This window comes from Dama dama, chromosome X (assembly GCF_033118175.1).
Source record: "Dama dama isolate Ldn47 chromosome X, ASM3311817v1, whole genome shotgun sequence".
In the NCBI taxonomy this organism is placed as follows: domain Eukaryota; kingdom Metazoa; phylum Chordata; class Mammalia; order Artiodactyla; family Cervidae; genus Dama; species Dama dama.
This window is the reverse complement of record NC_083714.1, coordinates 34637348-34651746: the sequence shown is the minus strand read 5'-3', so window position 1 is coordinate 34651746 and position 14399 is coordinate 34637348. Positions and strand designations below refer to the sequence as shown.

Sequence of the window (14399 nt, the reverse complement as noted above, 5' to 3'; positions counted from 1 at the left end):
TTATATAAGCAAGTTATTTTTATATATGACTGAATGGATAAAAGGTAGATGGAATAGTTTTCTTACTCTCCTAGTCCTTACACCAGAAAAATCCCTTTTAATAAACCTCACTCTACTGTTTTTCAACATTCCAGCACTTTCCTTCCTGCTCCTGGAACCAAACCCAATAACTCACAAGTCTACAATAGCTATTTCATAATAAGAATATATGAAGCCCAATCACTTATGTATTAATCATATAGATACTCAAAGCTACATTAAGTTCATCTCTGACCTTTTCTATAGGAAAAACCCAAACTCCTTTACGATTATATGCTATTTCTCATCTCAATTTCCAGAAATCTTTGCACAATTTGTTTCCCCCAGAGAAATACAGGGTTCAAATCTGTATAAGATTTCCTAATAAAACTATATTAGGGTGACCATATAATTTACTGTCTAACCTAATAAGGACATAGAGGACTCTATTAATAATTTTGTCAGGACAGGAGGCAGAAATCATGACAGATATTCAAGCAGGACAGAAATCAGATATTCTGATTATAGTCCATTGGAGCTATAATCAATGCATAATAAAATTGTGAAGAATATCTTCTAGTTTCCAATGGAAACGCTGATGTTAAAGTTCCAACAATAAATGAAAGGAGAAAGAAGAAATAATTTGAAACAATTAAAATACTATACCCCTCAAAAAAACAAACATTAAGGACCATGAAATTTAAATATTTATTTTTAAATCCCTCTAAAACACTGAAGTATGCTTACCCACAAACAGTTTACAGGACTAATAACTAAAATGAATAAGCAATACGATTTTCTATTCATAATGCAGCTGTGCTGAAAGTTTCAAATAATCAATTTAAAAATTTGTTGATTTTACTTTTATAAAAATATTCATTTAATACATGATATGAGTTGCAAAATTATTACCAGGCCTCTACAAATTATAAACTGTGATTGAGTTTCAGTTAGTTAGCAGGTGAAAATTTTCACTGAACTATTACTTCAAAATACAATGTGTTAAAAGTAATTATTACAGTATAGGCACCAATGAAAACATTTTCTTGGCATATGACACAACAACAACTTATTCAAGTGTCTGTATTATTACAAAAGAGAAGGAGGTAATGGCCACTTTGACTAAAAACTTATTCTTCACCTGAAGAACATCTTCTAATATTTGGCAGTTATTGAGCTTTATTAAAATGACTTTTGTGCAAAACCCAAATTGTGCAGACTCAAACAATAAAACATAAACTATCAAAACTAATTAATATCAATAATTCTACAACTACTGAAATACAGCCCCACTTCAGAACTTAGGCAGGCATAATATATATACTGGGCTTATAAGAAAAGGGTATTACCCACGTAACAGTACCATAAATATAACTGAAAATTAACTGTACAATCTAAATTACCTTTGTACGGACAGAAATCATCCGGTACTATGATTATTTTCATATGAATTAGAAAATGCTTATTTAAATACCCTATCAAAAATGAACAAATGATGCATATGTATTGGATAGTTATGAAGAACAAAAATGTATAAATAGTTTATAGGACATTTTAAGACCATGACAAAAATATGCTGGTGTAAATTATATTCATACCTATTGACCAGGTATTTATAATCACATGATAATCAGCTTCTTTTAAGCTCCCCAAATTCACTCATATAATATGCGATTTGAGTTGATTTTTTAAATGAATCCTTATTCTTCCAGTATTACCAAAAATCCATCCTTGGCTAATTGGTATTGCTTTAACTTCCCAACCATGTTAAATAAGGATCAACCATTTCTTCTATAAGAGAAAGTAAATACTGCACACAAGAGGTACCTCTGTTGCTACATGTTGCCTCTAAACACTACAGACGCAGGGCTCTCAAATGTAATCATTATTGAGCTGCCTGGAATATCATACCCACTTCGTAGAAACATCAATACTTTTCCAGGTTTCATTTCTAAGAGCTTATCAAAAACTTCTGTTTTAAGAATGTGTGACTTGTTTCTGCTTCCCCACCAATAGTCATTTTTAGAATATGCTGTGTTTAAAAAAAAAAAAAGCTTCTTGAAGCTTGATGATTATAAAAGTTGAATATTTACGATGACTTTGAACAACCTGTATGTTTCATGAGTGTACAGTTAACTAAAGATCAAAACATGAAAAGTATTCATCCTAGTAACTTAATTAATAATGATACCTAAAAGCAAAACTGTCTCAACATTTACTAGAATACAGGTGAAACTATAGTATTAAAAGTTACTCCTTACAAAATAATCTCTTTAAAATAGAAAATGATAAACACCATCACAAAATAGTTGAATAGCTTCTTCCAAATCTTCAATGTTGCAAAGATCCAAAAGGCACATGGAGCTCATGAGTTAAGCACTGTTAAGCTTGAAGTAGCTTTGGTGGGTTTCTCTGGGTCCATATGAAATAGAAGCCAATAACGAGAAGTTTCTTAGGGGGATTCATCTGTTGAACACCTATAAAATTAGGAAAAACTTAAATGACGTATAAGTATGAATGTGTCTATCTTATATCTGTATGAACTCTCCAGTGAAGGAAGTGATTCAGCAGACAAAACTGTATTGGGTCTCATCATACAGATGCTAAAATATAAGGAAGTTAAAAAAAATCCCTTCTGTGTCTGATTTTACAACTTCCAATTGATTTGTTTGCAAATTGGAAAAGAGAAGGGAGGTTTTCATTAAAAATTAAGGGATTTTAATTAGCCTCCAATTAAAATAAATAAATTAATTTAAGAAAAACTAAGGGATTTTAAGAGGGGTTTTAGTTGATGAATATAAATACACTTTATCAGCTAAAAGGATCTAGGAGAGTATGTTTTATAGCTGTATAGTTTGTTCCAACTTGATCCCAGCAGCATCACAAATACAAAGTAAAGATACACTGAGAAGCCATATAATGGGATTAAGGCTAAGATTAGTATTGCTTTATAACTTGCTTGAGCTAAGAAGTTGTGTTTGTATATGCATTTTAAAAGGGAATTTAACAATTAAATGTAAGAACTTTACTGAGTGTGAACAAAGTTAAAGCAACAGTTCAAGAGACAGTATAGAAACTGAAATCAACCATAAGAACTTTTCAGAATCTTCATTTGACTTTCTCTACCTAAAATCCTTTCCTTAACTTTTCCTATGGGGGTTAAACTTAATGAACTATAGCACTGAAACTGTGAATAGCACTGTGATAAGAGCGGCAAGAATGAAAGCATTCCTAAATGGTATTTACAAGGGTCCAAATAAGAATATGCCCCCTCACCTTTTGTCTATACTCCTACTGAAAAAAAAAAAGGAGAAAAACAACCAGGACATTTCATTCAGTGGAAAACTACCTTGTAATGTGTGCAGATAATTTCAAAACCTAATATTTCAGATGGGCAGCAAACAAAACAGTTTTCAATTATATGACTATTAAGAATTGACTTTGTTAGGAATAACCAAAATAAGTAGGTAATCATATTATCACATCATAAATGAACATCCAACAGAAAATGTCAAAATAGTTTTTTAAAAATGACATTTCAAGCTTACTTTTGAAATTTTTCAATTAATTTCTTCACCATTTTATCTGTAATGCCAGGACAGGCAGCTTCGGCCACGGCAATACTTTTCTCCAGTTCTTCGATTGCCTGATTCCTGCTTGCATTATTCTCATCCTGCTGTTTAAGCTGAGAAAAATCAATAGCTATAACATTTAAAATTACTAAACTTCTTAAAATAGATAGCCAAAGCTGATGAATCTGTACTTACTTCAGCAAATGCAGGTGTGATTATCATAGACAAACAGCTCAGGGTTTGTACAAGATCTTGCTCCTTTGAACAAATATTATAGATTATATACATGAAATTAAAATAATCACTCATGAGCATTCATTGGAGTCCTCCCCAAAAAAGACCCAATACAAGGCAAGTCTCCATACTTTCTTCTCATCACTCATTCCCATCCATTGTCCAGAGGCCTCTAACTTCTAGGTTTACAATTGATATGCACAATTCTATTTTAAAACATACCAATGGTCACTTAAATGACTTCTATGACCTTTTCTTAATTAGTTTGAAACGAATGGCAAATGAAACATACTGTGGACCACAGTGAGGTAGGCAAGCATTTAGGGGTATTAAATTCTAACAATTTCTGGCCATCACACTGTCTCATTTTAAAGTTCAAAAAAGTCTACCAAAAGGAAGTGATCATCTCTGTATACATACGGCCCCATTCTGCAGTTTCTTAGGATCAGGCTTCTTTCGAACAGTGGTAAAGCTCCATTCAGGATGAGTATTATTTTCCCTGCTGGTGGACTCCCTAAAGAGATTGCCAAAGATATTTCTATAAGTTCCAAAATGATACAGCTTGGGAAAAATACCAAATCAGTGCAGACAGGTTCTGAATGGATAATTGTCCCAATGTATAAAAAAATCATTTGATCTCAGTTTCAAATACACACTGCTTTCTGCCAAAGAGTAGCAATGGTACCCAGCTCTAAGTGTATATCAGAATCACATGTGAAGGTCTCTTACTATATATAAAGCCCTGGCCCAATCCCTTCCCACTGACTAGATCAAAATCTCCTGTAGTGTGGCTTGTGTTTTTTTTTTCTTTTCCATCTTATTTTATATTGGAGTATAGTTAATTTACATTTTTAAAGGCTCCATGAGTGACTAATGGGCAGCAAAGGCCAACAACCATTAGAACAGAGCAAAGACAACTACCCTGGTACTTTCTAGACCTTTCAAAAGTTGGACAATTTCTCATAAATGCAGATATTATCTGAAGAGATTTGGTGTTGCCTTTGTGTCAATTCAACTAGCAGAGTAAATTCTGGTGTAGCCTACAGACTCTGTAGTCTAAATTAAGTTAAGGAGTTAGAAGCGCAAATGTTAGTATAAATGCTGCAGTTAAAAAATAATGCAACTTTTTAGGGGGTACAAATCAGATATAAATGAATATTTCAATGTACCAGTCTGATCACAGTTTGGTACATGGCCAGGAGGTGAGAAATGTTAGTTCTCCAGAGGGGTTTTGCAGGTTCCCAGGAAAGTATGAGAAGACATTGCTCCTTATCACTTTGGGCAAGCTAATAAAACACCTTAAATGCAATCTTGTTCCAAAATTTTGTAATATACTCAAGTATCCACTAGGGGTTAGACTGAGACCATTTAAAACTAAAGAAATTCACTTCTAAGGAGGAAAAGAAAAAACAAACAAAACATGTTTCCAAATTCATTGTACTTCACAGACCACGATTTTAAAAGATTTTCACAATTTCTAAAGTCACATTTTAGAATAAGGTTTATATTTTATGCGAGAGAAAGCATATCAGCTCACAGTAAAAGATATGAAATATTGAAATGGGCTATCTACATAAAAAGTAAACCATTGGTACTTACGAATCAGATCCGTCAGAATCAGATTCATCATCGCTGTGTCCTTCTGCCTTCCATCTCTTAAATCGATCTATCAGTTCAGTCAGATAAGAAGTCTTCTTTGAATTTTTTACAATGAATTTATGTTTCAGAAGTTCTTTAGCTGTAGGACGCTAAGGAACAAAAAAGGAAGGATGCACCAATATTTCTAGGCTTTTTATGATTGCAAAGAGTGATATGAAATCATTATCAATTATTAAACTGAAAGGTATAAAAGTTTGTCTATAGATATGAAGATAACTAAAATGCCATAGGACAATAGCTAATTCTATTTCCGAAGTGGCTCAAGGCAACCAAATTAAATTCACTACTTTGGTATCAATTTGCTAAAATCCAGTGGGCAAAAGGTGGCTTAGGTACCAGCAAACAGGCAGGCAGGGCTTTCTTCAAAGCAGAGAAACACATGTCAGGACTTGGATAATTAAGTAAAAATTTTAAAACAAAATCATGCTTTAAAATACTTTTATTATATTTACTGCAAATTGGAAAAAAAAAAGGATGAAAACTAGCAAGGCTATAACTTTCTTATTATCTGCACGCATCATATGACCCCCACATTAATTCCTTCTCCATCACACATTAATTCATATTGCATCTAAATAAAAATACCGTGTGTTGTGGGGGATATTTCCTCCCTAATAATTAATTAATATTCATTAGCAACCTACGATAGTTACATCCAATTGAGATAGTTCTTGTATATTTCTAGTTTCTCACAGTTATCAGGCAGCTTTATTTTAAAAACAAAAAAACAACTGTAATCAAATTTGCCAACTCAATGAACGGAGCTCACTAGACTTCAGGGAAAGTATACAACTTCATGTTGGAATTTCTGAACATTACATAAAAAATCGTGAAACACCAACAACTTTTCATGAAAAATGAAAACAGTTGAATAAAAATCATTGTACATAGTTATACTTTCTTAATGACATCCTAGAAAATGAACTTTATTTCCCCTTGAAATAGGAAACGATCAACAGAATGAGGAAGATGCTAGGGAACATAGCAAAAAGAGAAGATGCAGAGGAAGGAGAGAAGGAACTACGGATCTTGTCAACAACTGAAAAAAATTAACGACACCGACGGGACAGTCAGGTTCCTGGATGGTCTGTAGACAGTTTCCACAGGCATTGTATTCCTTACTGTTGAACAAACCACATTGGCTCTATGTATATCTGATCACAGAAAACAACGGTCATAGCACATATACTCACAAATGATGGATCTTTGTTCAGGCAAGCATCAATAAACTCCTTAAAGGATTTCGTAAAGTCTCCGACAAGAGTTGGAGGATTGTTTTTTGGAATAAGAAATAGAACTCTCATTGGGTGCATGTCGGAGTTAGGTGGCTCTCCCTTGGCTAGCTCAATAGCAGTAATTCCCAGTGACCAAATGTCAGCCTAAGGTAAGGAGGAAAGAACAATTACCTTGAAATTTCATTCTAACATTCTGCCACAAAATAACTTGTGGAGTCTAATGGTCATACAATGTTAAAATGTCTCAAGAAATGTGGTGTTAATAAATTTTTTACAGAATTCATTTTTTTAGAAAATTATCAAATTCCCTACTTTGTGCCAGGCACTGCGTTCCAAGCACTGAGAATTCGGATGGTGACTAAACCAGACAAAAATTCCTGCTCTCAAGAGGCTTATGTTCTAGTAGAAGAGAAAGATAAATGAATAAACAATAGGATGTCAGATGGTATTAAGTTCTGTGAAGAAAATACAAAATCAGGATAATGGAAAAATGAATGATAAGGTAAAAGGGCTGCAAATTTACATGGGATGGCGAGGGAAGACTATTCTGTGTCCCTAATGTTTAAGCAGAGACCTCATTGACAGGAAAGTTATTCCAGTTAGAGGGAGAGGCAAGTGCAAAGGTCCTGAGGCCAGAGGGGATTTGCTGTTTTTAATGGACCAGTAAAGAGGCCACTGTGGCTGAAATGGGTAGAAAATGGAGGAGAGTGGTCGGAGATGAGGCAGAGGTAGACAAGGGCCAGACAGTAGAGAGCCATGTATGTGATAGTAAGGACTCTGGATTGTATTCCAAGTAGGATGGAAGGTCATTGAAGGGAAGAAGATCCAAATATTCAGTATTACCAGCATCTAGGGAACTTATGATTTAGCAGCAAAATTTGACTTGACTCTAGTTTTAGAAATACTCTTAAGAGGAAGAAGAATTACAGCAATTAAATAGGATAGGATGCTATGTAAAACAATATTAAAAACAAAATAGTTTATAGGTAACACTTCACTTTTGAGTCATAAGCTGACTGCTGGATAACTTCAGGAGCCATCCAAAATGGTGTTCCCACAAAGGTATTTCTTTTTATTTGTGTATCCGTCAGCTGGCCAGCCACTCCAAAGTCAGCAAGTTTCACATCTCCTTGCTCTGAGAGCAAGACGTTGGCAGCTAGGAGGGAAAAGGAAACAAACAAAAAAACCCCTCAGCTTCCTCAGAATGCATCTATTTTTCTCAGGTTCATATTAGACTTCTGTATACCTTTTATGTCTCGGTGAATTTTCTTTTCAGAATGCAGGTAGTCCAGACCTTTCAAAATTTCCTTTAGCATGGTAGCGATCTGGAACTCATCAAATGGACCAGCTCGCAGCTTAGGGGGAAAACACACACACACATACACATGTAAAAGTTTGGAACAATGAAGTTCAAACTTAACATTATCTTTGAAATACAGATAACATTATCTTTGAAATATATATTGCTTATATATAATGAAGCAGTTCTATTTATTAAGCCAGTATTTAAACAATGAGAAAATTCTTAAGGGTCAAGAGAGTTAAGTCAAAGGGCTAAAAGGGTTTTCAATGATTAGATTTTAATGATTAGATTTAATTTTGAAAGATAATATAACTATATATTAGCCTCAAATCTTGAGGTTCTTAAATATTTACATTAAAGATCCTAAGGAACATGCTTAAGTAATGACAGATAGGAAAAATATATCAACTACTTAAATTTTGGCATTTGCTGTTTAAAACATTAAATATTTACTCTGAACTGATTTTTAGATCAGATGGTCCATAAGATTTCTGCAGCAACCCAATTTGATCATATGAGTCAGTTGTAGCACAGTTCTTAACATTTACATATTTCAAAAACACTGTAAAGCATAGAGCCTTTTTGGAGACTCAGATTTAAGTTTTAGCTAGGAATATAATAATTAAACTATTCAAACTTTCATTGTAAAAAGAAATTCAAATCATGGAGGGATACAGTTTTTCAAATAAACGGAACACATTTCCCTTTCTTCCCCCATCCCTGTACTAAAGCCAGTGGTTTCAACTGCAATACAAGGAAAGCAATGATTAAGTTTCAGGAGAATTTGTAATGGAATATCTGAAAATCTCTCTTTAAAATAAATGGTTATTTTAAAATTCTGGTACCTCATAAAGCACAAACAGTGGACTGTATAATATTATTACAGGAAAGGGTGGGAATCTAAAGTCAGAGCTGAGGTAGAGTTCTGTTTGCTGGAAGGAGGGAAGAGGTGGTGAAAATCAAATATTGCCCACTCTGCCTCACACTGGGAGGGATTCACAGCTCTTTGGCACCTTCTGTATTTCATCTTTCATGAATGCCATATTTATTCTGAATAAAGGGCACTTTCATGTTGAAATTTAACAGCTTAAAATAGAACCCATACTTCGGTCTCACTATTTAATATTAACTATGCTCTGGATATATAGTATACTTCAGGGATGTTTATAGTTCAGTAGGTGCCTTTCCTAGGTAACATTATCTATTTACTTTCAAATGTATCAACTTCCACCCCAAAGTATCTATTTAAACACCAGTGATTAAAGTCATCTAAAAGGTGAAAATGGCATATTATTTTATTGATTGCTGGTAATGAAATTCTGAGGTACTACCAAACAACTTAAAGATAAATGTCAAGTAATACTACCTAAGACTAGTACTTTAGTATCATTGATTATAATGTTGACAGGGCCAGAGGAGGTATATTCTCAGTCATTTAGAAAATTGGGCAAGGTCCATATAAAAGGTACTAGCTATCATTCTGAAGGATTTCTAAAAGTGGTCTGAATAATATAGAATTTTTAAAATATACTTAAGTAAAAACAAATGGGAAAGTGGTCCTACAGACACATTAGCTTATCTGGTATACTTAGGTCCAGTTTAAAATTAAATGCATTCTCACTTATCTGGGTACTGGAGGAGGATGGGAAGGGCATTTCCGTGGCAGGGAAATGGGAGTAGGGTGGTGGCAGAGTTGGGTTTTTCTTGTTCATGTCAGGCAGAAAACTATCCCAAACCTTGTGGTTATAATGTTTCCTTAGCCATGATGATAATGATCAGAAAAGGAGAAAAAAGGGAGCTGGAAAGAGAAGGAAAGTAACTAGATGGAATAGAGGTTGCTTTTTAAAAATTTTCAATGCAGCCTTGGGAGAGATGATGCCAAGATCTTGGTCCACTGTCCTTGGAGTGCACAATGGAGCTTCTCTCCAAAGACTGAAGACATTACCATGTCTCTAATAGCTAACATGTCTACCCCAGGGCGGGGTGCTGGCGTTGTATGATTTGCTTTGTTGTCAACTGAGGATATTCAAGAGAGGGACATTTGCAGGCTTGGGGGTGTTCTCCCACACTCCTTTGACTTCCAGCCAGTCCCTAATGCAGCATGTTTTGCTATGCTTTCTCTTACGGTTAGCATATTGTTTCCAACTTTTTCCCCTGGTGCTCATGTTTTATTCTCTTAACCTTATTATATATGTTTTTGTTGTAAGCCACTTGAATTTTTATTGGAAACAAGTGAGGTATAATCAATTCAATAAAATAACGTACAGTATGCTCAAAGTCTGTTCACACACAACTAGTTTTTTTTAAGAATGGGAGGGAATCTTGAGGTATATATTGTTGTTTTCAGTTGCTAAGGCGTGTCTTATTCTTTGCAACCCCATGGACTGCAGCCTGCCAGACTCCTCTGTCCATGGGATTCTCCAGGCAAGAATACTGGAGTAGGTTGCTGTTTCCTTCACCAGGGGATCTTCCTGACTCAGGGATTGAACCCGCATCTCTTGTATCTTCTATATTGGCAGGCTGGTTCTTTACCAGCTAAGCCTTTGGGGAAAGTCCATATACTATATAGTGTTGAACTTAATTACTGGTCATAATCATATTACACTAGTCAGGCACCAGTTTAATGGGATGAACACTTTTTGCCCAGTATTCCTTTTAATTTCTCTTGTCCCTGGTAGCAGTGCCCTCCTCTAATCCTGATCCTTTCTTATATTCCTCCAAACAATAGCACTCTCCTAAATGAAGAATAGTACATTCTCATCATTTGCTCTCCCTACAAAGTCGAGCCAATGAGGTTTATAATTAAATCACAATAGTATTAAGTGTTAAGGCTAGAAAAAGGAAACTAGAGAGATTACTCATCTAATTTCTTATTTGAACATTTGAGGCACAGGTTAAATAGTCTGCCCAATATTAGCCAGCTAGTCAATGGCAGAACTGGGAATAGGATCTAAGTCTCTTGATTTTTAGCCACTACATAGCTAAGAAAATCTTAAGTTCATTGAATTTATGCTAATTGTTATTTTTTGACTTAGGCAGAGCTTAGAATGAGATTAAGATCTCACAATCATTTCATTCAGAGGTTTCATAAAACTGCCCCAACTACTCTTGGGGGATACAGATTGTATTAGTTAGGGCTGGGCCACTGTCCAATGCTTCCCGTTGCTATCAGAGATCCTGATAAAAGCAGTGCACTTGTCTTGCCAGTGCCTACAAAACAGGGAAGTGACATGGTAAACATTTTGGGGGGCCAGTTAAGGTAACTGTGATAAATTTGGAAATGACTCTTAATATTTAAAAAGTAGGGGGAGGCTCCTAGAGCAATTGTGAGGCTTCTTGTGGAACTAATGAATAAACTATTGTTTAATCAAACTACATGACAAGACAAATAGAGCTGAGATCATTTAATAGCGAGAATGAGACCTGACTCCAGCCAAAGAAACACCAGTTATGTTCTCTCACTAGACAGGAGCGAGAAAGGAAAAAAAAATGAAATGGAGCTTTAGGATGTAAGAATTAGATTAGACACAAAGAAGGATGGCCTAACTCAGCAACTGATTAAGCTGAGATGAATTCCTAGAAGATAAGGCTCTCCATCAAGTTTAATTACCATTTCTTTTGAATGGTTTAAATATGGGTCTGTCTAAAGGAAAGAAAAATCGCTTATGGTCATAGGATTATTTGAAACTTTGGAGGTACTGGCAGTCAATATTAAAGTCTTTAAAAAATATTTGATCACTTTCAGTCAGAAAAATTCATCTCTACTTTAAAAAAAATAAGAATTAAAACATTACTCGGTGATCTTAATCATCAAAACACTTTATTTTTAGAAACAGCAGACTCCAATTTTAAAGGCAGAGCATATTATATAAAAGTCATATAATATTAAAGATGGAAGAAAACTTAGTGCAACTTCTTTGTTTTATAGGACGTCAAAGCCCAAGGAATTTATGTGTCTGGCTTACAGTCACAGACTTAGTTATAAACAGAGGCAGCCCTAGAAACTCAAACTCCCATAGGCCAGCCCAGCAGTCATTCTATTACACAAAGTTGTCTCTAGTCATTCACATTGCATTTTAAATACAATGTCATATTAATAAAAAATTTAAAGGGGGAGGGACAACACTGATAGAATCAAACCACATGGGGGAAAACAACCAGTGTTTCTCAATAACATTTTGTGCACAAACACATCTTCATTGATTAGAACTTCTCCCTCACACTGCAGGATTTTAGCAGCCTGGTCTGCTAAAATGGCTGTGGCATTTCCAAGTCATTGTGACAAAAATGCCATCACATTTCCAAGTCACCTAGAGAGAGGCAGAGAGAACTCTGCAGAGAGCTGGGTCTGTAGGGCTTCTTGGTCAAAACCCAAGAACCACATTTAGAAACAGTTATCTGGATGATATCTCTTCAAAAATCTAAGAACATTCAGTTTTCTCAGGGATAAGCATGTAAAGTAAAACATGAAACTGATGGCAGCTCTCACACACTCATTCCTCATTCGGGGGGAATTTTCTTAAGCTGTTTGCATTTCTTGTATACTTTAAGAATGCCAGCAATGCGCAGAACCTGCAATACAGCTGAATCAATGTTAAGAGTAGCAGTCCTGAAGATAGAGTGAACATATTAATGAAAACCACCACCTAGCTTGCCCAAAAGCCAATGCTCACTCCAATTAAAAGAAAAAAGTGAAAGTATGGATGTGTGTGTGTAATTGTTTAAAAATACTTACAAGATCCAGCGCTGAACCGCCACCCAGGTATTCCATTATTATCCATAATTTTGAACCCTGTGAAAACCATGAAATAGTTTTAATAATTATAAACTTGAGACAAATAACATACTAGCATAAATGTTCAATCTGACATACTAATGTACTAGTTCTAAAATATAGGTTTAAAATTAGTTGTTTGGAACTCAATATATTTTTCCATAGAATATTACAAATGATAGTCAAGTCCTAAGTCTTGACTCTCCCTGAAACCTATTGAATGTATGATAGCTAAATACTATAAATGACACATTATTGCTGCTTATTGTTGAACTATTAGCATCTTCAATAAAAGTTAGGGAAAAATCATAGCTTTAAATTATTATTTGAATGATGATACTGAAAGGAAATGAATGAGGAGGTAAATGGAGACTTGTAGAAATTTTGAATGGGGCTTCTGAGTGCTTCCCATGTGATTTGAGAGTTTGAGGACACTGGATACTGTACCTTATTTTGTTTTTTGTTTTAATCTACTTTACAACTTTTATCAGCCATGATTAATGGGCATTTTTTGTACAAATGTAGAAACTAGTAAGAACACTGTAGCCCCCTCTCCCCCGAGGTAAATGGGTAAGATAAAGGGAATGTGTAGCTTGAAAAGCATGATGATTAATCCAGGTAGAATTAACTTCACTGTAAGTAGTACAAAAAGAAATGGAGCTCATAGAGGGAACACACATATTTGAATTACAAAACAGGTGTGTAGACACACACTATTCAGCTGTATCAGACAAAATTTGGAAAACATTAAATTTTCTTTCAGCTACAGTTTGAAATACTGGAGACATCTGTCTCTCTCCATACATTTCATGAGTGGTATTCTCTGAATTTTTTTAGGACCACAGAATTGACTGGAAGCATAATGGTTGGTTTTATTATACTGGCAAATAGCCAAGCTGTGAATGGATTGTATTCTAAAAGTCCATTTTTTTAAGAAACATGTTTGGGATTTGGAAAGCAAGCATTTTGCCATAAAAATAATGCCTAGGTTCCTGGAGCTGCCGCTGCTGCTGCTAACTCACTTCAGTTGTGTCCGACTCTGTGTGACCCCACAGATGGCAGTCCACCAGACTCCCCCGTCCCTGGGATTCTCCAGTCAAGAACACTGGAGTGGGTTGCCATCTCCTTCTCCAATGCATGAAAGTGAAAAGGGAAATTGAAGTCACTCAGTCATGTCCGACTTGTAGTGACCCCATGGCCTTTAGCCCACCAGGCTCCTCCGTCCATGGGATTTTCTAGGCAAGAGTACTGGAGTGGCTTGCCATTGCCTTCTCCTGTTTCCTGCAGCAGTCCCCTCCAAAAGACAATTTAACACAAAGGTATCCAGAGTATACCTGAAAGAACACCAGAGAAACTACTGTTTATACCATAACAATGTTTCTAGGGGAAAAATGGATTCAGTGTCATGCTTCATGTTGGGATTCCGGGAACACATTTCTCACCTTTACAGTCCCAGCTGCAGGATAAAGATTCTCAAGCTATTGCTGGTAGTCCTGAAACTCTCAAATCCTTGGGAAGGAGGAGTTCCATTCAAAATTTCCAAGTGTCTCTGTGAGGCTGGGGCTTTATGATGGCAGAGAATGGACTCCAGTAAAATGATGATG

The 14399-nt window shown here is 35.3% G+C and overlaps 1 protein-coding gene across 1 annotated transcript in view; it reads right to left on the bottom strand.

Annotated features, from left to right (window-relative positions):
* Positions 1-707: 707 nt before the first annotated feature.
* Positions 708-14399, bottom strand: part of STK26 (serine/threonine kinase 26) — a 66871-nt gene continuing 53179 nt past the window's right edge. Inside the window, exons 4-12 of the mRNA XM_061137772.1 lie at positions 12757-12813; positions 7965-8073; positions 7717-7874; positions 6677-6862; positions 5424-5572; positions 4245-4338; positions 3786-3848; positions 3567-3703; positions 708-2495 (exon numbers count right to left, since the gene is read on the bottom strand). Of these exons, the coding sequence (XP_060993755.1) occupies positions 2471-2495; positions 3567-3703; positions 3786-3848; positions 4245-4338; positions 5424-5572; positions 6677-6862; positions 7717-7874; positions 7965-8073; positions 12757-12813 (978 nt within the window). The 3' untranslated portion in view covers positions 708-2470. The remainder of the gene's footprint in view (positions 2496-3566; positions 3704-3785; positions 3849-4244; positions 4339-5423; positions 5573-6676; positions 6863-7716; positions 7875-7964; positions 8074-12756; positions 12814-14399) is intronic.